We start from the raw sequence: 24,977 nt of genomic DNA on the forward strand, positions 1-24,977 counted from the left end.
GCAGGCACTAATTCCTCAGTCAGACAACCGCATTCTGCCTTCCACACCCACTGTTGTCACCAGGGGTCTTGCTGATTTGGGCAGCAAAACGTCATTTAGCTTCCCTATGTTTGATACATCACTTTGTATGGGTCTCTCACACCTACAACACAATGATTTGGTTGTACAAGGACCATATTGATTTCCAGCACAAGCTGTGTTGGACTGCATTTCTCAAACATGGTTGAAAATTTATGTAAACATAAATAAATGAAGAGAACTGATACCAATACATTAGGAAAGCAAAAATAAGACTACCTATGACACAGAAGCACTAAAGGACATTAGGAGAATTGCTGCATTTTCCCCTCTCTGTCACATTAAGTGGTTTAATATAAAGCCTTTATTTTTATACCAATCAATACCACTGTAAGGTAGCAACATTTGTCTTCAGAAGCACTGAAGATACAATGGCTCAATTCTCAATTATATTAAGAGAGAGACTTCAAAGATATTTGTGAGCATCAAGATGCAAGTTAGATTTCCAGTATGGTTTTCAAAAGCATCTGAACGAGTCAGGTGTCTAGCTCCTATTGATCTAAATCCTTGTTAGGCACTTTCAAAAATACTTCAAGTTGCCTATCCCTACCCTCTAATGCCCAAATAACTTTGGAAATTTTTCTCCTCTCTCACACCACTAGCTGTGGTTTAGTTTAATATTTTGAGTTTAATATTTTGCAGAAGGATGAAACTTTTTGTACGCACTTTGATTTTTAGTACACTGACACAGAAAACTATTACTACAGCAATGCGATGGTGTTTACTTTGATGCCAGCAATTCAAGGTGGTGGAAATCTGACCTCTGTTACCTGCTGAGCGACCTCCTTTGGTTACCTCATTTGACCACCTTCCCCTTGTGGTAGGAAAACCCCAAAGAGACCACCGAGGGACCATTTTGAAAAGGCCTCAACACTCTTTCTGAATGCTATTTTGAAAATGAAGCAAAGGGCCTACCTTGCTGATATTTTGAGCATTAACTGATCCTAGCAACTTCTGAATGTACTGGCTACAGTACAGACTGGTTGTATAGTATCATGTAGGCCAGAAATCCTGTTTTTGTTTTGATTCACTTTATTCTGAAACTGTCCAAGGGGTTAGAAAAAGGGTTATTACTCTTTAAAATAGAAGTGGCAACAAAACTTATGAAAGACACTTCCCACATACCAGAATGGACATGAATTAAAAGTCATTTTATTCCACTTCTCAATGACAGTTCTATCATATCTGATAAGGCAAGCTACTAAAGTCCCACAAGATGTATCAGATCATTGAAATAGTATTCAAAAACCAAAGAGGAATTCACAGAACAGCCAGTTCTTGGGGTCATCAAAATCAGTGGCAAAATTCCCACATGGACAAATTCGATCAGTGTAAATGCTGAAGAAATCAACTGATGTCACCAGTGTTCATGAAGTTTTATACTGGAGTAATTAAGGATAGGCGATGCATCACTGACTTCAATGAAAAACAGAATTTGGCAGAAAGAAAAGCAAAAAAGCACATTAGGAGTATAATACCAAGGCACAGAAAATACATGCTACTTTCAGGCATATGCTTTAACAGGTAAAGGTTTCTGGGAGATTATTACTTTTTTTAAAATAGGTAGTTGTACTCCTGTCAGGCATAATTCTTTTCTCACTTGCACCTGCAAAACTCCCATGCATTTCTGGGTAGTCAGTCCAGATTTATGTTAGTGCAAGGAGAGTAAGTGTAAGTTGGCACAGCTTGCTTGAAGATGTAGTAACAGTTAAAGCAAATGGAGCAACAACTGCTGAAGATGTAGCCATCTGTCTTAATGCTCAGCAGAGCTTACTCTTTTTAACATGGAATATTTGTGTGACAAAACAAATATATTCTTTCAAACACTTTTCAGCTAATAAAGCTGTTCCATGCTGAATTTTCATAAGGTATCAAGAAACTGCAGTAATTTAGAGGCCATCAATTCTGTAACCTAAGGCTGTTCACTGAGTAATATCTTAGGATCAGCAAGAGTCTATGTAACTATGTAAGGGTACAAAAGTCTGTCCATCTCTTAACTGCATTGATGTATAGACTATTCATAGCAAGATGAGAGGATGAACTAAACAAAAAAAGACATGAACAAAGCAGAACACAATGAAACTGTGTGACTTGCTAGAGGAACAATAACAAAGGGATGAAGAAGAACATCTATTTAAAAAGAAGATCTTTTTTCAGATAAAAAAAATAGGAACTTTTTACATACGTGGAGTTTAAAGAGGAAAATATGATCAGTGCAACTTTAATGCAGGACTGGAGCTAAGTCAAGGGAGTTCAACAATGAAAGACAACAAAACAAAAATAAATCATTAAGAAAAATATGGATGCTATGGAAGAAGAGTGTCTCTTAATAATCAAGTGATTGAAGTCGGTCCCAGGTGGTTAAAAATCCAAGGTAAAGACCTAAAAGCTGAGGATGACACAAGAAAGCAGCTGCTGAGTCAGAGTACGCCCACGGTATTATAAAATAACACAGCAGGATAAAATCACAAACCCATGGTTACAATTGTGTTATGTTGAGACTATTTTAAAGTAATAAAAAAAAAAATCCTTAATGGCCTGATCCAAAACCCACTGGAGGACTGGAGGCAACAGGAGTTCTACTAGCTTCAGTGGGCTGTGCATCAGTTCTTACATTGTGCACTATAAACAGTCTAGGTATGTTGGCTTTGCCTGGGTAGGGTCAGCCAGGGAACATCATGGATCCAGCATACCTTCCATGTAAATGAGAAAGAAAATGGAGTTGTTACGGCAAGATCTCATTATACAGTAGGGTAAAAGAGAAAATGCTGCTTTATACTGAATTTCTTATAAATAAGTAATTTTGAAAACCTGGTCACGCCATGCTGATTAACTAACTGGACTATCAGTTCATCCACCAGTAACATGCCTCTGCAGACTTGTAGGGTCAAATCTAACAGTCTGGAATGAAGGGTTTCCTTCTCTTCTTCTTCTTCCCTCCCAAGATTTACATGATGATATCCTCCAAGTGCAGTCCTGGTCTTCAGATAGCATGCTGCAAGGACACAGAAATAGGTATTTTTAAAGAGGAAAAGACAGTTTGCCTTGTGAGTTTAAATTATTAATTCTACAGATCTAATGGATACATTATGCCACATTAGTGGCACTTGTTCTCTTAACAAACATCCCTCTAGATTAGTGGTTCAATACAGTTTTGAATCAAAGAGCTAAGTTTCTAATGGCACTGGTCATCTGTCAATCTGAACTGAATTTTTAAACTGAGTTACCTGAATCAATGCAAGTTAGGATCTTTCATTGCCAGGAAATGGGCTCTTACTTGACAAAGTTTCATGAGGTCAACAGCATCTCTGCTTTCTTGAAGTGGTACATAAAACAGTCAAGCAAGAACAATACTTTCAGCAGTAGACAACTTGGTAAACACAACAGCAACACAACAGGTATTTTAAAAGGACTGGGTAACCTCTCTTGTGCATCTGCATTAGGAGAGGAAAGATCTGAGAAGTTCCCTCAAATTCTTGTGTTGGGGGTAGATCTCAGACATTACCCATGGATGTACTGATCTCACTGGCTTATCCCTAGATGCTGGGCTCTCTGCTGGAGTCTGAGATATCTTCTCCATGAAGCGGCTATCTTTTAGCAGCTCCTTAAAGAGCAATCTAGGACATGAGGCACTAAACAGTAAATATATCCTGCAGACAGCATTAACTCCTTTGCTGATTATCTCTTGGATGCTACTCAGGACTCTAATGGGCAGAATCTATTGTGGGGACATTTCCTTCATGCACAGATGAAACAACTGGGCCAGAATTTTTAATGTGGCTTGCTAAGGAAATGAGGCTGATGTAATCACATTGCCTCTGGGCATCTACATGTGTCTGCCCACTGCTTAGCCTCTGAGCTGACTGAGCACATTTGATAGACAGGTAGAGGACTTTAAGCTCTTACATTTTTACAAATCCAATAAAAAGAGGTAGGGTATTAAGAAGATAATCAGTTAGCGCCCTTACTGATAGAAAAGCAGCAGTATGAGCTCATTGCCTAGGTGGACACCAAGAATTAATGTGCATAAAAGAGAACAGAAATGCCCTGACTTCAGACTTTGTGCTCTATCAGTCACTGGCAGGTCAATCCCTGTAGTGAAAGGCAGGTAGTCTTCCTTGACTCTTTTTTCCCTATGGTAAGGTACAGAGAACAGGATTGGCAATGTAAAGATCTGGAGGCTGGCTGTGTAATTCCCGTCATCTTACTGGCCCTCAGTTTATTCTGTCTCTGAAAGAGAGACAGTCCCTCAGTGAAATGGCTGCAAAGTCTTTTGAGAGCCTCAGGAAAGGGACAGCAGAGATATTAAAAATCATCTTGCATGCTTTTTCCCCCTGAAGAATTATTTCTAAGTTAGTAAGAAAAATGTGTGTATACATCTGTCCCTGGTGCACAGTCTAAATGCTTGCATTACTGCGCATATGTTTGATTTAAGACCCTACTGATTATGAAACAGTATAAGCTAGTACTTTCCACACAGCCTAGCTGTCTCTCTGTCTTCCTTTGAAGCCATGCTGACAGGTGGTATTTCAGTGACTTCCTTGGGGTGAAGTTCTAGATCAAGTGAGATTAAAGAAGGGGTCAGAAGTTCACACTCCTCTATGAAAGCATTAAAATATAAAGGTTTGCATGAAATTCCAAAGTCACCGAACACAACTACCCTTCTCACATAAGTTATTACCAGAAGATAATTCTACTCTGCCTGTGGCCCTGGGGTTCAAGATAAACAAAGACAATGAACTTCTGATGTGAATTTAAAAAGTCTTGGACACTGGTCCATTGGCAGGAGTTTCTTACATTCCTTTCCTTCTTTGTACTTAGTACTTTGGCTCCCCTTCCTCATACCAAAACTGTCACTATCTCAGTCAGAGCTCTACAGAAAAGCTTGTGTCTTTACTTCGCTCTAACACTTCTTACTAGTTCTCCACATTTCTACTTGACTCACTCCTACTTGCCTAGACTGCAGAGAACCACTGGAGAGGTGCACAAAAGATGTGGGCTTTATATGATATCCTTTGTGGCTCAGTTGGGAAGCAAAACTCACGTGAGCTCCACTTCTGCCCCAAGCAGCATTGTCAAGCATCACTCAGCCATTAGAGGTAGTCTTAAAGTATGTGCTGTAAGAAGCTGCTTATCAGACTACTAACAGGCTATGCAGCAAACCCAGCAATGGAATAAGAATGCATGATTCCCACGGTAGCATGAAGTACAACATGACATGTTGAGATCCAGTTAAGAAAAGTGTTTGGGTTACCTAGGGTCCCCTTTACTTAAGTAAGGAGGTTCCAGCCTAGGATTACATTTCCCGAAGTCCTGCCAGTAGGACTCAGATGAAATCCAAAGACACCAAACGTCTTGTGTTATGAAAAAGCAAAACAAAACAGAACTTGGAATCTGCTCCAAAAATTTGGAGACTGCTCTGAAAACACAGATTGTGAACTACTGGAGAGCCCTCATTCATGGACAAAAATATTAGCTTTTGCTGATCAAAATACTTAGGAAGAGACAGGAAGGCTGACTCCAAATTCATTCAAGTCAGTGGAAAGGCTACTAACAGGCTTCATGAAGGAACACAAGAATAGTGGTACTGGGTCAGAGCAAACAGCCATCTTTGCGGCATCCCATCTCTGACAGTGACATGTTACAAATGCCTAAACGGACTGTATAAGAAAAGGCTACATCCAGGGTGATATTTCTCCCTGTATTGCCTTCCACCTCTGGCAATCTGCATCTTAGAAACTTTCTGAGCCCGAGATTATATCTGCATCTTTGCACTTAAGCTTTTTTTTGTAACTTCACTCGTTGCTGTTTCAGATAATTTGTATTTTTTTGTATCCACAGCAACCAGAAGGAATAAGTCCCTTAGCTGCACTGTATGTCACATGGAAAAGTACGTCCTCCTTGTTTGAAGCAGCTTTCCTCTGATGCCCCTTCATCTCATTCATAACAGACAACAAATAATCATTCTTTATTTCACTGCCTTTAACTACTGATTCCTAAGTCATTCTTTCCCAAGCCAAAGAGATTGTGTCTATTTTGTCTGTCCACATATAAAGGTTTTTTCATACCTTGCAACCCTTCTCTCTCCTTTTGTGTGTGTGTACGCCACATCTTTCTTAAGACAAGGACATCAGAACTAGAGGCAGGATTCAGGATGTGGTTCAGAGCTGAGTGTCGCTTAGGTATCTTGCCATTCGCTCTCTAACTGGACATATTACAGCAGATTAAGGCCACATGCAGTCTATGGCACACAGCTCTGCACTGTTTCAGTCTGTAGTGATGTCTCCTTATGGAAGACAAATACATCCTTTTTCTCACTGCAGTTCTTAGTGGACAACATGCCTATGGGCACATATGCAGGGCTAGACTCAGTGGTGACACAAATACCGGTTTAAGTTAAATCTGAGCAAGCAGTGGAAGTGTAATTCAGCATTCAGGACTGGCAAGGTAGGATTGCAGGAGAAACTGACAGGAGAGGGTAGAAGTTACCGAATGGAGTAAGAATAAATTTGGCCTAGTGTGGAATGAGGGACAGCCCTGATTCAGCACACGCTGCAGCTTAACACTCAGTGATTCCTCTGCGTAATGAAGAACACACCAGTTTACATTGATCAAGACAGACAAGTTTTACTGCTGGGCTGTTAACTCCAGTGATGCAAGTGACAGCTTCCCCTTGTCTACATTCAGGGTCATGACTGCAGAAGGTAGATGGTTCCCAACTGTTGGGTGGGCCCTGTTCCAGGCTATATATATATGTATCACTATATATCTTAATGTATGTTTGCTAAAGATAACATGCCGGCGTTAAAGACAAATGAGGCTCTCCAAGGCAGCAGTAGAAACCCCAAGTTGGCTTAGCGCCGAGTAAATCTTCAAAATGAAAAGTCAAGGCTGTTTCATCCATGCAGGCGTAGGTGTCGCCTGCTGTTATTCCTGTGCTACTGTTGCTCTGCAACTGAATAAACCAAAGAAGGCATGCAAGGAAGCTCGGGGCTCAGAGGTAGGAAATTTTCTGAAAAGTGAAAGGGTCTTCCTCTTCCTGAGTCTACCAGTATTATTGGGGTATAACTGGGGGTATTACTGGGGTTATAATGTTGCTGTTTGTTCAAAGCAGGAATTTCTTGCTCTTCCTCTCTCTGCAGCTTCTACCATTTCTATCCTCAACACCCCTGAATAGATGTTCTTCTCCTGACTGAGGCATGTGGAGTACCATGGCAGCCCTCCTCAGCTCTGCTTAAAGCACAGGACTTAACCCCTTTCCTAAGCAAGATGGAAAGCATAGTAGGTTTGGGTACTGAAAAGCTGGAAGAGGAGATGTGGGAACAAATGGATAACTTTGGTTGGAATTTTTAATAGGTCATGTGGGTTTTGATACTCAGAAGCTACTGAAATTCAGCAAGTTAGGCACTGATCTCATTGAACTGGTCTTCTAGAAATACCAGTCATAGAGAGGAAATTCCTTTCCAGTGAATGCTGAAGGAATCTGCGTCCAGAGACGGAGAAGTATTTCAGTGCTCCATTCACAGTGATTTCAATGAGAGATGCTCAAGACCGGCAAAGAGGGTTTTTAGCAATTAAGTTGTGAGTTTGCACAGAATGGGACCCAGAAACTCTGTTGAAGACAGCAAGGGACTGCTTGGGACTGTGCAACAGTGGTGGTGATAAGCCACAGGGCACCATCCCCAAAACTGCTGGACCAACTGCCTGGCATATCGGATGCCTTGACCTAGATAGAACTTCGGAAGGAAGATGTAGCTGTCCAGGTTGCAGCTGCGGGGGAGTGACAGCTGCCTGTCTTTGGGGCTGGGACATTGGTGGCCTCTCTGGTGGGAGCTGTACTCTGACTGAACCACTGAGCCTCCAGAGAAAAGGGCTTCAGGAAGAGGTGGGCAGACTGCAGACCATCAGGGTGTACAAACAGGAGACCAACAGGGTATCCACAGAGACTACGGAGGAGAGTGCCTAAGCTCCACAAAGCAAAGGATGAACAACTAAAGACTACAACTGAAGAGCTGAACGAAGACTTCCATGATGGGGAAGGCCTGAAGTTTGTGACTTCTGGCAGAAGGAAGGTTCCTTCTTGGCCTGCAGATCCACCAGGACGTGTAGCCAGCCCCTTGGGGGAAGGTGAAGAGTTGTATTGAAGGAGACTTCAGAGCCAGCTGAGCCTGAACCATTTCTATGCCAAGAGGAAAAGCTGTGTAACAATTGATAGAGATTCCCTCCCGCCAACCTGACTTGGATGTCTCAGGTTTGTTGCTTTCCAGAAGCTCAGATTTGGGACGTTGTGGAAGAACTGAAGCTCATCCAGCCCTCAAACTCATTACACCTTGCATCTTTGACACCATCAGCAGGACCATGGATAAATCAGAATGAGCTAGTGAAATTTATCAAAGGGTTTATGAATACTCAAGTTAACACCCTCTGTGAGAAGCTCTAACAGTCATGGGAGAACAGATAAAGTACTAATGCAGATTAGAAATAGGATGGTAGAATGGTAAACAAGCTCTAGGGAGAGATACAGAAGAATATGGAAGGAGAATACAAGGGGGTACTCCCAATGTTGATTTGCAATGAGACTTGTTATCCTTTGAAGACCAAAAGAAGCCACAAGGAATGTCAGCAGGAGCAACTGGGTAATACGGTAGCTGATGAATTTCATGTCGATAAAACATACAGTAACAAATCCTGGAAGGGTCAAGCTTTTCATATATATTGCTTTAGTCTAAATTAACTTTCAGGAAAAATGCATGTGTAGGTCATGGAAGCATCAAATCTGTGCCTAATGGTAATCAGATAAATCAGTTACAGGGCTGACTGTCATTCTATTAAGGCTATTTTGTACTATCTTATTAATACTGAAGCATATATATTAAAGTTAGCATAGAAGTAGTTTACAATCACTTCACATTAGCAGAGTGCAAAATGGCTGTTAGTAAATAATCATGACCAAGGTACAAATGGATTTGAGATAACTGCATGGAGCATGCAATGCCATCCACACCAGTGGCATGTCAAACTCAAAGACAATTTAGTATAAAAGATGAATGTCCAAGAGTAAGGCAACAAAGGGGGCTCAGGTAAGCATGGAGGATGGAAAGGCCAGTTTGGTGCTTCTGTTCACTCGTTTTCACATCAGAGGAATAAAGAAGATTGTTGCTCCCATCAAACACTTTCTTAGAAGCAACAGCTCTTTGGAGGGTGACAGGTGAGAGGGAGAAGGGGAGTAGTAAAGAGACTGGAAAGCCAGAGAGCAGGGTGAATCCAGTAAACCTTGAGTCCTCACAAAACTCAAGGTACCATTTGGCCAAGAGACCTCTATGGAAGCTATTCACTGAATACAGAAATTAATATCCCAGCAGTGTGCTGAGGGTTCCCAGTCACCTGTCAATGCTTCCATCTAACCCAGAGATTTTTCTCTTTAAAAAAAACCAAAACCAATTTAAAAAAAATCCTCAAAAGACAAAACTTAAGGAAAAACCCACAAAGTCGTATTATACTGATTTACTGCTGCTTACTTCTTTGAGAGTAGGAAAGAGAGAGGTGCTTACAAATACTAGCTAGATGTAAAGCACTAACTACTACTAGTATCTGGCAGTGGGCACAAAGAAGCATTCACACTCCACACAGAGGATCCTACTGTAGTGTAAGTGAAATGTTGACTACAACTAAATGTAGGTAGTGTGCTCTGGTTAACATGAATGCTTCAGATCAGTGTTGTCTGCCCTTCTCTCCTCCTACTTAAAAAAAAATTATTGAGCTGCTATCCTTGCCTGAGAAATGATGAGTAAGGTAGTAGAAGCGAACAGAAGTATTTACTGCTGCTGTCAATTACAAAACTTGGCACACCCTGCCTGAAGGGACTTGGGTTTAAATCTGTGAGGGCTGAACAAACTGAACACAAGCTGACCCAAAGAGAGATTCATGCTTGCAAAAGGCCTGGGAAATTAATGAATATACAATAAGCTTCTGATTCTGCAGCACCATCCACTAATATCCTACAGAAACGGATGCCATCTCCACTAACTTCCCTGCAGTTCAATATGGCATACTTCAAGTTTTTGTCTGAAAATGTTGTACATGTTTAACCAGCTACTCCATTCCACTCCCTGGAGATGTCTGCATTTCAGTGGTGGATGAGGTGATCTCTGTTTATAGTTTATACATAAGTTTGTACAGTGCACTGAAAGGCTCTGCAACCAAAACGGCCAGTAAGAAATTGATTTAAATTGGTTATTTTAATGGGAAGTGCACATTACTATGGAGAAAAGAACATATTGTTGCACAACGTTAAGAAAGGATATCAATACATTAATTACTTTTGTCCTCTTTTCCAAATAAGATTATAATCCATCTGGGTAACCACTGCATATATAGAGATTCATTTGTCGAGCTTCTTTACTATTGTTCCAGGTGTACAAAGGCAGGTCAATTACACAGCACTGAGAGTGAACAACCTTATCCCACAGCAAGCCAAGTCAAAATTACATTTGTGGTCACTTTTGATATAGTTATGGTCACCTTAATATCAAACAGTAAAATAGTAATTGACTGTCATCTTCTCCTTGCAAAGTTAAAAGATATGTTGGGCAGATTATGAGACTGAAAATTAGCACCTTGGGACTCTATTACCTGAAATCTAAGGATCTCTATGCACGTGGTCTTGCAGATGGTGAAACGAGGAGCAGAAAAAACAAAAAGCAACCGGCCTAAACTTGAAAAGCCTAAGGGAGCTGCAAGAGTTTCTAGAAAATCCAATGCTGGTAAGACACAGTTGTTTGCATTTAACCACAGATAACAGAATTTTCAAAATTGCAAAGTAAGTAAAAATTGCTCTTTTGGAAAACATGTGTGCATGCCTACATTTTAAGATTAGTACATAGTTCTGACAATCTTTCTTATTTTGAAGCCCACGCACAGAGAATTTTTGTATTGGAACTAGTAGCATTTTGCTTACCGTTGTGAAATGAACTACGCAATAGATTCCAATGATGACAAGGCCAATGATAATTGATGCAACAGCAACCCAGAGTGCATTGCGACCCAGTCTTTTTGACCCTTCTATATCTCCTTGATTATAACTGTTTAAAGCCTGTAGAAGAGAAACAGAGAGTTTGTGACTTTTTTTTAAACAGAAATCTGTAAACAAACCCATGTGACTGCTTTGAAGTAACATTAAGTCCTGTGCACATTGGTCCTGTAGAAAGGACTTCAGAAAATGCTGATTTGCTTTGTAAAATAAACATCCACTGCCAACAGTCCAAGGTAAGCAGGGACTCCAGTTTTCTGTTCTGCTCATTTTCAGTACACTTCATTGCAACTACAGCTCTTTTATTTTCAGTGGTGAGGCTATATTCATATGATAAGTTTTCTTGTACACACCAGCATAAAAGCTGTCAAATCGGCTCTAAGCCACCCACTTGCATAAATCAGTGGCTTTTATCTCTGGCAATATTTTTGTAGTATATATGAACTGTTAGTTGGCTGCTTCATTAGCAGTGAAATAAAGTCTTATGCTTTACAGGACCATAAGCATGAAAAGGAGCATAAATAGGCTGCATTTTTACAGAAAGCCTCAGGAAAATTTCTTAAAAAAAGCTTACTAATTTCCTATTTTTCCAACATTTTACTTTTCAAAACAAAAGTCTGAAGAATTAATAGGTAGTTTGCTGGTGGTGAAAAAACCCCACAAAACAAAGAAGTATAGATCATCTGAACAAAACATCTGAGTGCCATCTTCATGGGCTAGAAATTCTATCCCTTTGCATTTTTGGAACACACTGATAATTATTATCATATACATCCTGAGGTATGCATCAGACATACGGATATTATCTCAACAGACTTGAGTTTATCTCTGTCCACCCATGACTTAGCAGATGATTTACATTCATTACATGCAGAGAGAGCAAGGTATGAAAGGACCACTCTGATCTTCTAGTCTTTTGTGTGACAGACTATAGGATTTTCTGAATTAATTTTTGTTTTAACCAGACCATATTTTTAAAAGAAAAGAATCAGTGAAGGACCCTGAAGTATTCTAGTACTAACATAGTTTGTTGTAACTTCTTCCTAAGAATAAGATGCTATCAAAGAACATTAAAATTATTTCTAAGAAATATTTTCTAAGATCAGGAGAGTTTGAGTTCATAAATCATGACATTGAGCTCAGATTTCTTTATCAGATTGCACTATTGAACTATCTCAGCATACTTCCTCAGGCAATCAGGTTAGTCATAACCTGTTCTTTAGTATCTCCTAAGTATTCCAGGAAGTATCCTAGAAGTGGGAGGTGCAGGGGGAGAAATATGGGGACCTGATCAAATGAACTGTTCTGTGGACCAAGTAATTCATGTTACCTTTAGAAAACAACTGCACAAGGTATCACCAAGTGCTATTATGAAAGTGCTCTAGTTATGAACCACTTTTTGTAGCAAAGACAGCTAATTCAACAGAGTGAAGATCTGAGACTGTGGAGAGTAGGGAAGGAATGAACTTCAGACGATACCAAGCATTGTTGTAGAGCCTTTTTTCCCAAGCAGAAAAATAATTAGGGACATTATCTGTGTGCATTCTGTCGATTAGCGAGCACACAGAAGTTAATGGACTAGATGGATCCTTGGTGTTAGCACTGCAGTAAGATCGCTTGTGCCAAGACAGTCCCAAAGCAATGAAGCCTATATTCCTAGAATTGCATCTCAAGGATAAGTGCAGATACTTATTCTCTGGTGTCTAAGAAAGGCTGAGCTGCTGATGCACCCTTGCCCTTAAAGAGAGCACTGATACATTTCTTCTCTACCTGGAAGCCTGCATGCCTAAACATTTCTCTGTTTTATTTCCCTAAAGAATATCACTAATATCTCTGCTCTGCCGTCAAATTTTATTGAGGCTGGCTAGTGGACTTAAAGGATATAGCAGGGAAAGAGGGAAGAGATGGAAATAAGATATGGACACAAACTTATAGTCAAATAGGATGACTGCCCAAGCCTTGTTTCCTTAGGGTATCAGGCTAGCCACACCTGACCATTTCAGGCAGAAAACCAGCAGCTGTGCTGAGACACAGTCACCTCTGATTCTCCACCAGTGTGGCTTCCTGTTACAAAAGGTGGCTGGTACAGTTCCTCTTACCTAACTTACTCCCCTGTTTTCAGCAGTCCCGTCTACAGGAGAAGAGCCTTCTTAGGTTTTCTCAAAATATATTCAGGAAGGTCAATAAAAGGAGTATCAGGAGAAACATGGCTTGGCTCGGTCTTGACCAGGCTGACTTCTCCTCCTGCCTCTGTCAGCAACTGTGAATGTGACTGTGGCTATAGGGAGAAACATGGAGAAGCATCACTGACACCCTAGCCCTGACTTTGTTCTCCCCACCTATCAAAGGGCTCACTTTCCATGACATGTAGAGAGTGGTCCTGCGAACACTATAAACACAGTTCCCCATACACGTGGTCTAAAGACTGAGACAGAGTTGTAAGCAAGACATGGCAGCACCAGCTTGTAGTTATGCGCAATTTTACTAATGTATTTAGGAAGTCCAGAGAATGTCCATGTGATTTCTGCAGGTAGCGCATAAATAATTCACCCTGTGCACTTTAATAAATAATGTCATTTTAATACAAATCCACAGTAAAGAGGAGGAAAACAGCATTAATGATAAAGAAAAGGATTTGGGAGAGACAGGAAGGAGACAAAAGTTTCTTTATTAAGAGGTTTAAATTAAATGGCATAACTTAGACAGCATTCAAGAAAAAAATAAGAGGTTTGAGGGAATGGTTGGGATCTGATGCAAAGCTATTTGAAATTAATTTACTTCCGTCTGCTTCAAAGGGTCCTTGGATCAAGCTTCCAGTTTTCAACGTAAGGCATAGACAACATAAACACATGTAACATTTCAGGCTTTAACAGTTAATTTCCAAGGCCTAGGCAATATATACAGAATACAAGCATCTGCATGTGACATTTGGGCTATCCAATTTTTAAAATAAATTTCAGCCATTTTCAACCTAATACCATATGATTTCTCATGTTTCTGCTACCTCGCTCACTATGATGTCATAAACTAAATTAAAGCCACAGTTCTGCAGCTGCTTATTTACTTGAGCAATCTCAGTGACTTGACCACGTTCACACACATCTATTTATAAAAGATATTCTCAAGAATGAAGCAACTTAACCTCATACGAACAGAAATTTGATGAATTAGCCACAAACTGTTAATCCCTTTTAACATGCATTTTCTGTTCCGCATTCCCAGAGCACCGTTTATGGCAAAAGCAGAAAGAACACTGAGTTACTTCAGAAATCCTCCTCTAGAGCTCTTACAAATCTGGGCAGACCAAACTGAGGTTCTCTGATAAACATTTTGCACGCTTTCCATGAGCCAGGCTGTAACAAACCTTATTTGGCTGTGCCTGGAAGTGAGACGCTCTCTCTAGTTCAGATGAAAGGAAGAATGAGACATGCTGGCTCAGTATGACTCCTCACTGTGAACAACTTAGAGGGAAGGAGAAAGAAGAGAGGGGACTTGGGAGCAATTCAGAACCAGGCTTGAGCTCTGCTTTTTGGCAGATGAAACAGGCAGGTGATGAGCAGGACACAATGACAAGGGAGTTTGCTCTGCGGGCTGTATAGCAGCATGCAAACAAACGCTGGACTTCTGTGTCTCTGGGGTCAGGCTGAAAGTGTTGTTGCAGAGGAAAAGCTTACCAGTTTGCAAAGATGGGGCCGTGCAAAAATGCTTAAGAATGGCTGCTGAGCCTTGTTGTTAAGTATTCCTGAAATAGGTACAGGCTGTCCCATATGATGTTAGACGTCCAGGTACCTACAAGCTACTTAAAAAAAGCTGTATAAACAATAAACTTTCCAAATAAACTTTCTAACTAAAGAGAAGTAGAGCTGTACAGGAACACTGGTCACTATGCTAGTCACTGACCTGACCAAAGCCAATATGCTGTACATGGCTCATTAGGATCCCAGTCAGAAGAGGTGACCTCCTCAGAAAGCAAGTTCCATCCTTTGCTGTCCCATGACTTCTACCACCCTCTCGCTCATTGTTTCTGCTTAGGGAAACTAATATACAGACAAGGCATGTGAATCCAAGGGTAACAAATGCAGTCAAAGAACTTGTTATTATCAGAGACAGATAAGCCAAGATTGTCACAGCTTGACCACATATGTTGTTTGAAACATGCAAATGATTAAACAGAAATGTGTCAACATAAAGAGGGAGTTAGGAGCAAACAAGCAGGGAGAAATAGCTTTTAAGAGACTGAAGTTGTTACAAATCTAAGGCCCTACGGAATTAGATGACTAGTCTGACATACAGATCTCTGAAAGACAACTTAAGGTGCTGTACTGAGAAAGGCCAACAAAGTTTGTTCGACTATCAGACCTCAGAGCTGACATTAGAAATATCTGATTCATTTTTCAGAGTTGTCCCACAGCTTCTCTCTAGCTCTGATTCCATGAGTCAGATACAGCCAGTCCACCCAGGCCAGTTCTCAGATACAACTGACAGTTCACTGCCAGCTAAGCGCTCTTTGGGTTCACAACAGGGGGAAGAGACACCACTGCAGATAAGCAGCCAAAGAGCTCAGTGACACACTGCGTAGCCACAGCCTTGCACCAGAGAAGACTCTTCTGTCACATGAGCCTCCTGACTTGGTACCTGCACCCCACATTCCTACCCTGATGCCTGTTGTCTTGCATATGTGAGAAAGAATAGGGAGAATCTGAGCGAGGCACCTCTGCAGTTGACTGAGCCAACTAATCGTACAGCAACACAATATAGCTGCTGGAAGCAACAGGAAGCAGGAGAACTCACAGCATCTGTCTGGAACTGCAGAAGAGTACTGAGGAGAACAGTAATCCTACAGCCAGGAGTCCTGGCCAGGACCCTAGGCAAAACAGATCTCCATTACTGCCAAGCAACCCTCACATCTGCAAGTGACCAGCAACTGGTTTGATGGAGCTGCTCTTGTAATGCCAATATATCAACACATTGATGTCATTAAGTATCCATTGTCCCAGCTATCCTCTTACCCCTGTCATAAGAAATAGATTTCTTTCACAAAGGTGCTAAGAAACAAGAAGAGGTTATTATCACAATAGGGAGATCTTGGGAGAGCTTGATTCTAAAAATATAGTCAAGGAGGTAGGACCTGAAATGGTAAGGTTTGTGCCCCCAAAGGTGATGAAGAAGTGAGGAAACCAGTGCTGGAGTTGTAAATGGGTCAGCAGAAGAGACAGAAGGGACTGAAGACAAATCTGTCATTTAATTCGGGGGTGTGTTAGAGCCCAGACTCTACTTTTAGAGTGGAAACATTGTCTGAATTGAGAGCACTTAAGGAGGACGTGACAGGCAAACAGGGGACTGAACCATGCCCCTCTAGAAGCCAACAGGACTTTTCCTTCCAGGCCCATTCTAGGCAGTGGAAATTTATACAGAACTCTACTTTTATGGGTCTGTAACTCTTCTGACACGAGATCTCAGGTAAGCTCTGCTGACTATAAAGGTATCTTCTGTAAGAAAAGAAAATAACCCACTTGTGTATCTCAGTGTTAACCCTTAGCAACTCTAGGAAACAAAGGAAGAGAGGGAGGATGTAGATCCCAGCAGAAGTGGGAATAAAACCAGCATAGGTTAAAATGCAGAACCTGGAGTTGAGGTTAATGGAGCAGTTACAGGTTGCAGCTCTAAAAGGCAAGGGAATCGGGCTGTGGAAAAGAAGTTGGACATGTTATTTTCAGGGAAAAGGAGATGTTTTAAGTAAGAATGATATTGAAACAGAAGGGATTGACATACAGTAGAGGTTATCGGTTTGGTTTTTGTTTCCCCCCTTTAAGGGAATGGGCAGCTGAGACCTGCACAGACTGTTTCGCATTCAGGAAGTGCTCTTCCCACCCTGTTTCTACATATCCCCTGATGACAGTTACTTAAGCCTGACTCCAAAAGCCTACATGAACTTCAACTAGGGCGTGGGTGGAGATTTCTCCATATGGGGTGCAAAAATCTTTAGAGGCCAAATTCTGTCCTTGACAGTTAACTTCTGTGCAGCCCCAGCGCTTTGGTGAAAGTACTGTCACAATGAACAGATGCTCACAGCCCCAGATCATCAGCTCTCATTACTTTATATAGCACCCTAAGTGTCCACAGACAGAAAGGATGCTGGGTACCAGCAGAACCAAATCTTCTCAAATCAAGGAAAAGAGCACATTGTACAGTTAAGTTAACAACAAAATAAACACAGAAAAAAAATACAATAACAGCTAATACTCATCTGGACAAAAAAGGTTGTGAAGATGGCTTTGGAATAGCTCCTTTAAGTAATTTTCAAGCTTAAGCAATGCGATTTCTGATCAGTCTTACCAGTTTTAAAAGAGCCTGCTTTAGTATGTTTTAGATATAGCTAATTATTCTTATACTTAATTGCAAAAGGGAACAACTATATTTTTACTTACCTTTTCAGACTGGCTGTCAGAGAAAAGGATGAAAATACACAGTATGTTTTAAACCCTTTTCAGCTCCTAAACAACAGAAGTACATTGCAGTATTACTGATTACACTGATCATATATACTATTAGAAAAGTCTGGATCTGACTCTGCAACTTTTAACTCAGAGAAGAAGATTCTGTTCTAATAATCCTTTTGAAATTAATGGGATTACTGGATTATTAAGGACTATGCAAATCAATTAGGGGTTACAGGAGTAAGGCTGTTCTCTCAGTGTACTCGATACTCAATTTTATAGGAGTTTTTGCCAACAACCTACAATCATTATTGTTGCGTGTATTATTCTAGCAAATAGTATCAGGCTAAAGAACCTGTTTACTGGAAAAATAGCACTTCTATCGTATTTGATTAGCTGAAGCAGAAACCACATCTGTTTCTTTGCAAATCTGTTTTATGTTCCCAAACTGCTGCTTTCACATATAGATACTACGCCCAATTCAGTGTGCAAATTAGTTGATGTAGCAAATCCCATTGACTGGGATAAACCTCCCTCCCTTATCTAGCCTGATACTGAAAACTTGATTTGAACTGCCTCTCACTCCACGTTTTATATCTGCTGCCAGGATAGCTAAGCGGACACCCTGACTGAGCCTGCTGATGCTCTCAGGCTCGCTGCCTCACCTAACTTTGTCCACGCGCGTCAGGGACAAGTGGTTGAAAAGGCGCCTGGATGCCCGCTACCCTGACGGCTCCTCCGACCCCGCTTTGCTCCTGCAGGTCCCAGGAGGGACCGGCCGGGAGCACGGCGGCTGCGGCTGGGCCGGCGCCGAGAGCCGGAGGTCGCCCCACGGAACACCCGAGCCCAAGGGGAAGGTCGCTTGGGCACCCGGCGGGGCGCTACTCACCATGACGGCGAAGACGAAGGCGACAATGTTGACGGGATAGGCGGGACAGAAGCAGGCGAGGATGCTGAGGAGCAGGTAGTTCTTGGGCCGCGGCTGCGGCGGCCCGTCGGGCAGCTCATCCTCGATGTCGGTCTCGGGGCTGTTCTCCAGAGCCCTCTTGATGTCGGTACCGGCGGGGAGCGCGGACATGGGGCTGCGGTGCGGCGGGCGGGCGGCTCGAAAAGCCCAGCGCCGCGCACCGGGCAGGCGTGACCCTGCCGCGGCGCCGAGCCAAGGGAGCCGCCCGGCGCGGCGCGGCGCCTCCCCGGGACGGGCACCCGGCAGTGCTGCGGGGCGGGGGCGTGTGGGGTGGGTGTGTGTGGCAAGGGGGCTGCCCTTCCGCTAAGTCTGTCGAGCCGGGAGTAAATTCACGGGAGGAATCGGAAAAAAAGGAAAGCCAAACAATGCCGTCGAAGGTTTCCAGCGCCGCGTCCCGGCTGCGGCTGGCCGGAGACGGACGGGGGTTCCGCGGGCTATCCCTGTCCTGCCCCTAGGAGCCTCCCCCGCCGGCGGCACGGCGGGGTCCGGAGCCACATGGCCTTCGGCTGTTCCGGTCGTTCCCGAAACTTTTTAACTGTTTGCAGTTAAACGACTTTAACCGACTTTGCCTTACCTCCGGGAAGAACTTCGCCGTCTCGTTTCTAGCGTCAGTGAGCTCCCTCAGCAAGTGGCGTAAAGGCTGCAAAGGCGTTTCCTTTGATCTGGGCTGAATTTGTCATCCATCTCCTAACCCCGGTGGCTTGCTAAACTTCACAAAAACATGAAAGATTGGCAGAAAATAACCATCTTAAAGCATTTTGGTGGCTCAGGCCCAGGGTATTTTGGCCAACTGATTGGCAAGTGATTCAGTCCTACTGAACATAACATCTCTAAGGTGAAATCCACTTTGGGGGATGCGGGAGGGGGAACAAGGAAATGAATCTTTATTATTTCCAAAACCTACTGTATGGAAAAAAACCCACAAAACCCCACCAAACCACAAAACAAGTAAATAAAGATCTGCTTCCATCATAGTTTTAAGTTGGTGGGGAAAGTATGACAGCCTGCACCCAGAAAGGCACAGGCTCTGTTTCTGCCATGTGATATAAGACATAAGATCTTTATAAGTGCATAGAGCTTCAGCAAAATGGAGAGACTTCTGATAAGATGAAGGTTGGAGCTGAGATTTTGCTCCGTCTGGCTCCCCCTGAGAGCATTTAATTAATTAAAGTTACAGAAAACAGCAAGGTGCATTTAGAGCTTTATGAATGAGCTACTTTTGTCACTGGGAGTGTTGCAATTGACTTGAATGGAGCCACAGTTTCCCATTTCTGGGTATCATCCTACAATATAAAATGGAGTCAACACAGTAAAGACATAAGAAATACAAGTGCAGTATTTTTACTTTCATAGACATTAATCATATCTCAGCTGCATGCCTGGAATATAGTGCAGAAGGAGAATCTGCTGATCTATCAAAACATCAAAAGAAAAGATTCTGTATCTTTAGGAAAGAGTAAGAAATACCAAAGTTACACCTGCTTGCCAAAGTACCCATTAGTGTTCAGGCACAAGCTCTTTGTAGCTGTAAAATCTCTGATATGTTTGTTCTTAGGGTACTTTAAACACAGTCATCACACAAGCTCAGAAAATGCAGTTTGCATCACACCATACAATTACTTTTAGAATAGATTTCAGTAGGGATGGAGGCCATGGACATATCCTGTGCAAGGGATCAACATCTCCCAGGGCCACTCAAGCCTTTAATTCATGAGAACATTTTCAGGGAAACATTGTAATGGCTTAATGAGTTTGAGTTTGCTTGTAGTTGAAACACTAACAGGCAAATAAGAACCTATTATCAGGCATGTCAATGAGAACATCCAGCTCACATGGGGCAGTCTGAGCCATTAATGTTGAACATAAACAAGCACAACAAAAAGCTGCTGGCACATGAACTCTACAGAGAAGGAAAATGTGCAGAGATTAGCCAGGGAGACTTGAAATTGCAGTATGAGGACAGGATGTAGATTCTTACTGTCTAACATCAGACACTGAGTTTAAGTGCCTTTATGGGGGGCCTCCAAGAGGGTGATTCAGAGACTGGTGGAGTTATCAGTCATATCAGGCCAACAACCTGCACTAAGTGTTTCACTGAGGATCATGAACCGTTAGGAGGAATCTGGACTCTGTTAAATCAGACCATGTTAATCCCTTCCCAGGTCTCTCAAAGACACAGACCTAATAGTAGAACCTGGGGTTCCTTGTGTGTTTCTAGAAACAGTAAAGTTTAATTGTTCAAATGAGGCTGCTAAGGGAAGCTAATGGATTGTAAAAAAAGCAGGAGACAGGAAGTGGTGAGATGTGTGGAGCGATAAAAGATATTATAGATATTCAGGGGCAATTTGTGATAATGAGAGCTCATTAAGAGGTTCTTGAGATGGTTCTGTCATGAGGCAGTTATTGTAGCTGAATTTAGTAGTTTGTTTTATGTAGAAGATGGGTTAAAATCCAAGAAGTATATCCTGTTAGGACAAGATTGATTAAATTTTAAATGGCACTGTCTTGTAGCCACTTACTGAGGTAAAGAAAAAGAAGGAGGTATTCAGCCAATAGTTTGGTTTCACAGACTGCAGTGGTGGAGGGTAGTTGAACCTGGGAAAGGTTCTTACCTCAGAGGGAAGAACCACTGTGCTGATATGGCTCAGCAGAAACCTGTGAAAATTATTTAAGAACATTAGCTGAGAGTTTTAAAATGTAGTTCCATAGAGAACAGTCATAAAAATAGTCCTCCAAAAGAATGAGTCAGAGTACCCAATATTCTTGCTTACAGCCTTGCACTTCAAGCTGAGTCTTGAAAAAGAAACTGATCACTCTGTACAGAGCAGAGATTTTCCCAGTGATATGAGTAAGGCAAGATACTGGATAAATTGCTTATCATGATGGGCAAAGCAGATGGGCTAGAGACATGACAGTTTCAAGATTTTTTTTTTTAAAGGTCTTCCTCCCCTGATTTCAGAGGGTGCTATAGCTTGACAGCAGGATTTGTTGTAAAGCAGAATATGGTCTCTCCACCACACTTGGCTGTATTGCTGGCTGGTAGGACTCTGTCCTCAAAGGCACGTTCATGGCTTGCCGTGGTTCTGGAAAGAAGTTCTAGCATCTGCACATCCAAGTCAAAGTCCACATAAAGATCAAAAATGGTAGTTTAATGCTCAGAGGTTATTTGGTATTAACATATATGTCCAGACAACATGATACAAGGAGCTTCCTCCTTAGTTCTCCACAGCACTAAAAGAGCAGAGTCTCTGCAAATCCTGAGCACTATGAACTCTTCTCAAGTGTAGAGTCACACCAGAAGGAGCTGGTGGGACCTTGTACTGGCCTGAGAGACCAGTCAGATGGGCTAGGCTTCCCTAGCCTCCCTCGGTGTAAGGTCAGGGAGGCATTTCCAGATCACAGTTCTTGCTGGAACAATGCAGCTATGTGTCACCAAACTGGCCTTATATGGGACTGTGATTAGCACAGTCAATCCCTATGCAGCAGAGCTGGTGATGTTCAACAAATCTCATTTCAGATCATGCGCTCTGCTATCCTATGGCAAAAATGAGCACATTGTGCTTCCCCAACTACTCTTAGAAAAAGAGAGCAACTGAAAATTTTTAAGAGTGTGCAGTGTGCCCAACAGAGGAATAGTAACCTGACAGTATTGCAAACAGTGTCTTTGTAAAACAATCTATCTGTTATTTCTCAGTATGATCACACAGCTGTCTATCATTGCCTCTGTTTCAAACCCTTCTGGGTTATTAAGCTGAAAAAAGGACTATAGAAATAATAAAGGAGACCTGTGAGCAACACTTTTACACTTTTCCAAAGAACTGTTGTTCTCTGGCTAGATCATGGACTCAAGCCTTTCCAAATACAGCAGACAAGATGTTCACAGGAACCCTTCTCCACCCAGACTTAAAAACAGCTCTGAGGGAAGGAGGTCACAGTAACAGTCAATGGCCATGTAAGGCTCCAAGCTGAGTTCTACTTAACTGAAGAAAAAATCCTCCCAAGCACTTTCCAACATTTAGCCATACTTTATCCTTCCTGACAGAACAGTAAACCTGGCTATCTTGTAATCCCAAGGGAAGAGAAAACTATAAACTGGAAGTAATTCAATATCTAAAATTCTCATACTGTATCCACTGCACAGTAATTTAAAATTCTTCATATGCTTCATCACAGCATCTCATGATAGCAAAAACAGTCCCCGTTTTACAAAGGGAACAAGCAAGCCTATGGGGATTAAGGCTATGTATACACAGCAGGGCTGCTACTTCTGTCATGTAGCTCAATGCTCTGACTCTCCCCCAAAAGGGGGATCACCTGGAGATGGGACACACGAGATTGGATGGGGGCCTCCCATATCCCAAAAAGTAGTATTTCAGCTTAATAACTGCTTGTACAGAAGTATTCTTCTACATGGGAGCAGAGGAGGACTAATCCACCCTTTTATTTTTAAAGACAATTCTGTATCTGGTCATTCTGGTCTTGACAAGTATGTGGGAACATCCCGTCTCTGCCTGCTGTTCATTCTCATGATTGTCAGGCCATTTAGCAAGACTGTGGCTATGAAGAACAAAGACAGAACTGCATTATTGGTTCTTGTTGCTAGCAAGTTATAAAGAAATCTGTGTCACCCAAGCAGCTATTGGAGGGAAATGACTCCCTATCTGTTCCCAGTCAGCAATGCCAAATGAACCAGTGTCTCCAGGGTCTGCAGCTGTTCCTCTTTGCAGGCTTACTGCTAAATCAGTCCTTTCTTTTGTACATTTTGAACATTTCAGTGTCCACATTTGCTTTGCACTCGTAGGTCTTTGCTTAGAAGCCTCTATTTATAGTGAACTGAGGTGATCTGTCTTTTTTACTTCTGCCTGAACTTCAGCTGCAGAAAACATTATTTTTATTTTTATTTTTAGGCCTTAAACCCAAATACCTCCACAGTTTCAGTTTGGTGTTTTCAAGTTTTGGACCAGAACTTCGTGCCTGCTACTTATCACTAAGAGAGAAGCAGTAGTTTTGATGTTTTGATTCTACGTTACAGTTAGAGTTGAATACAAGTTACAGAAAACCCTGAATGGGGTGAGATGTAAGAGAAGAGCTTGCCCTCGTTGTTATTGATCTTCAGGTAATACTTTCTAATCTTATTTGGTTGGCTCCTAGGAAACTTATTACAAATACAGAAAGTTTATGTATGACATTTCATCCTAGACTCAGAACAAGGAATAAAGTAACTCAGAATAAGGAATAAACAAGTAGTCTCAGTGTGATGCCAGTGAATATACTATTAACCAACAAAAAATTTGGATAAAAATGGAGATTATATTAATGACTAAAACAGGTACAGCAGATGACTAAGCAGGACTACGGAATGCAGGACTACTACACTTCCAAGAAGCGCAAAAAGAAAGAAATCTATTGTAATTCATTGTGTTGACCCCAACACAGCTGTACCATGAAGGTTTACTGGCAGGCTTTGGGAAGTAGCCATTATGCTTTTGGTTTTAGATGTTTTGGTATCTCCTAGCTGCTGTTTGGGTAATTATGTTGTTTGTACAGTGGAACTTGCAGACGGAAGCAATTTGTACAGGCATGTTGAAAGCGCTAAACTTACTTAAACATGAAAAGAAATGAGAAGGGAGAGATTTGGGAGGCTGCTTAGGGCTGCTTACTGATACCTATCATTTATTATTGATTGAAAAAATCAATATTTTGATCAAACTCTTTGTCAACATTACACAAAGGAAATTGTTGTAATAAGCTATCATAAAGACAGTTGTTCCTAGCTCTGATGTAAGTTTCTCTGTTGACAGGATCACAGAATCTTCATAAATACCATTCAGACAGTGCTGGGTAATGACAAACTAAAATCCCTTTATCCAGGAGACAGAAACTAAGCTTACTCGAGGGCCCTTGAATTCCAGTAGATTCAGTGGGAGCCTAGCAAAGGTATTATTAATTTATGAGGTTGAATCAGATAGGTACACTTTACTGGTTTTCATACATATTAAATATTCACACAGTTATACTTTTCCTAAGATAGGGAGCTGCTGTATTATTTAACTGAATACTGTAGTCAAGGAGTTACAAGAATAATTTTGATGGTGATTTCTCATGGAAGGCACAGTAGTGGGTGGACTTATAAAGAGACAGAGACAACTCGTCTGAAAATGATTTCTTTTCCAGGAGAAACAGATAAGAGTCAATATCCGTGCATGGTACAAATGTTGAATACAGAAGTCTACCTGCCCTTTAACCCTCTGGCATAAATAAATGATAACATTCAGGAATCAAAAGCTAAATTCCTGTTGGCCTTTTTTTTTTTTTTGCCAACTTGCATATATTTGCATTACATTGCACTTCAAGAATCAATTTAGAGCTTTCCCTAAGTCTGTTCATGTTACTGTCATTATTTCTTCTAGTATAGAACCAGTTAGGGCACAACAAGGCCATGTCTCATTTTTCCTGCTTTTGAAGT

At 41.6% G+C, this 24,977-nt stretch overlaps 1 protein-coding gene across 1 annotated transcript; it reads right to left on the reverse strand.

Annotated features, from left to right (window-relative positions):
• Nucleotides 1–1,087: 1,087 nt before the first annotated feature.
• TMEM233 (transmembrane protein 233) lies at nt 1,088–19,127 on the reverse strand. The gene is made up of 3 exons (XM_069795308.1): nt 18,434–19,127; nt 11,036–11,170; nt 1,088–3,073 (listed from the first exon to the last, which is right to left on the reverse strand). The coding sequence occupies exons 1-3, from the start codon at nt 18,620–18,622 to the stop codon at nt 3,062–3,064; spliced, it is 336 nt and encodes a 111-aa protein (XP_069651409.1). The 5' UTR covers nt 18,623–19,127; the 3' UTR covers nt 1,088–3,061.
• Nucleotides 19,128–24,977: the final 5,850 nt, after the last annotated feature.

Source organism: Haliaeetus albicilla, chromosome 10 (assembly GCF_947461875.1).
Source record: "Haliaeetus albicilla chromosome 10, bHalAlb1.1, whole genome shotgun sequence".
In the NCBI taxonomy this organism is placed as follows: domain Eukaryota; kingdom Metazoa; phylum Chordata; class Aves; order Accipitriformes; family Accipitridae; genus Haliaeetus; species Haliaeetus albicilla.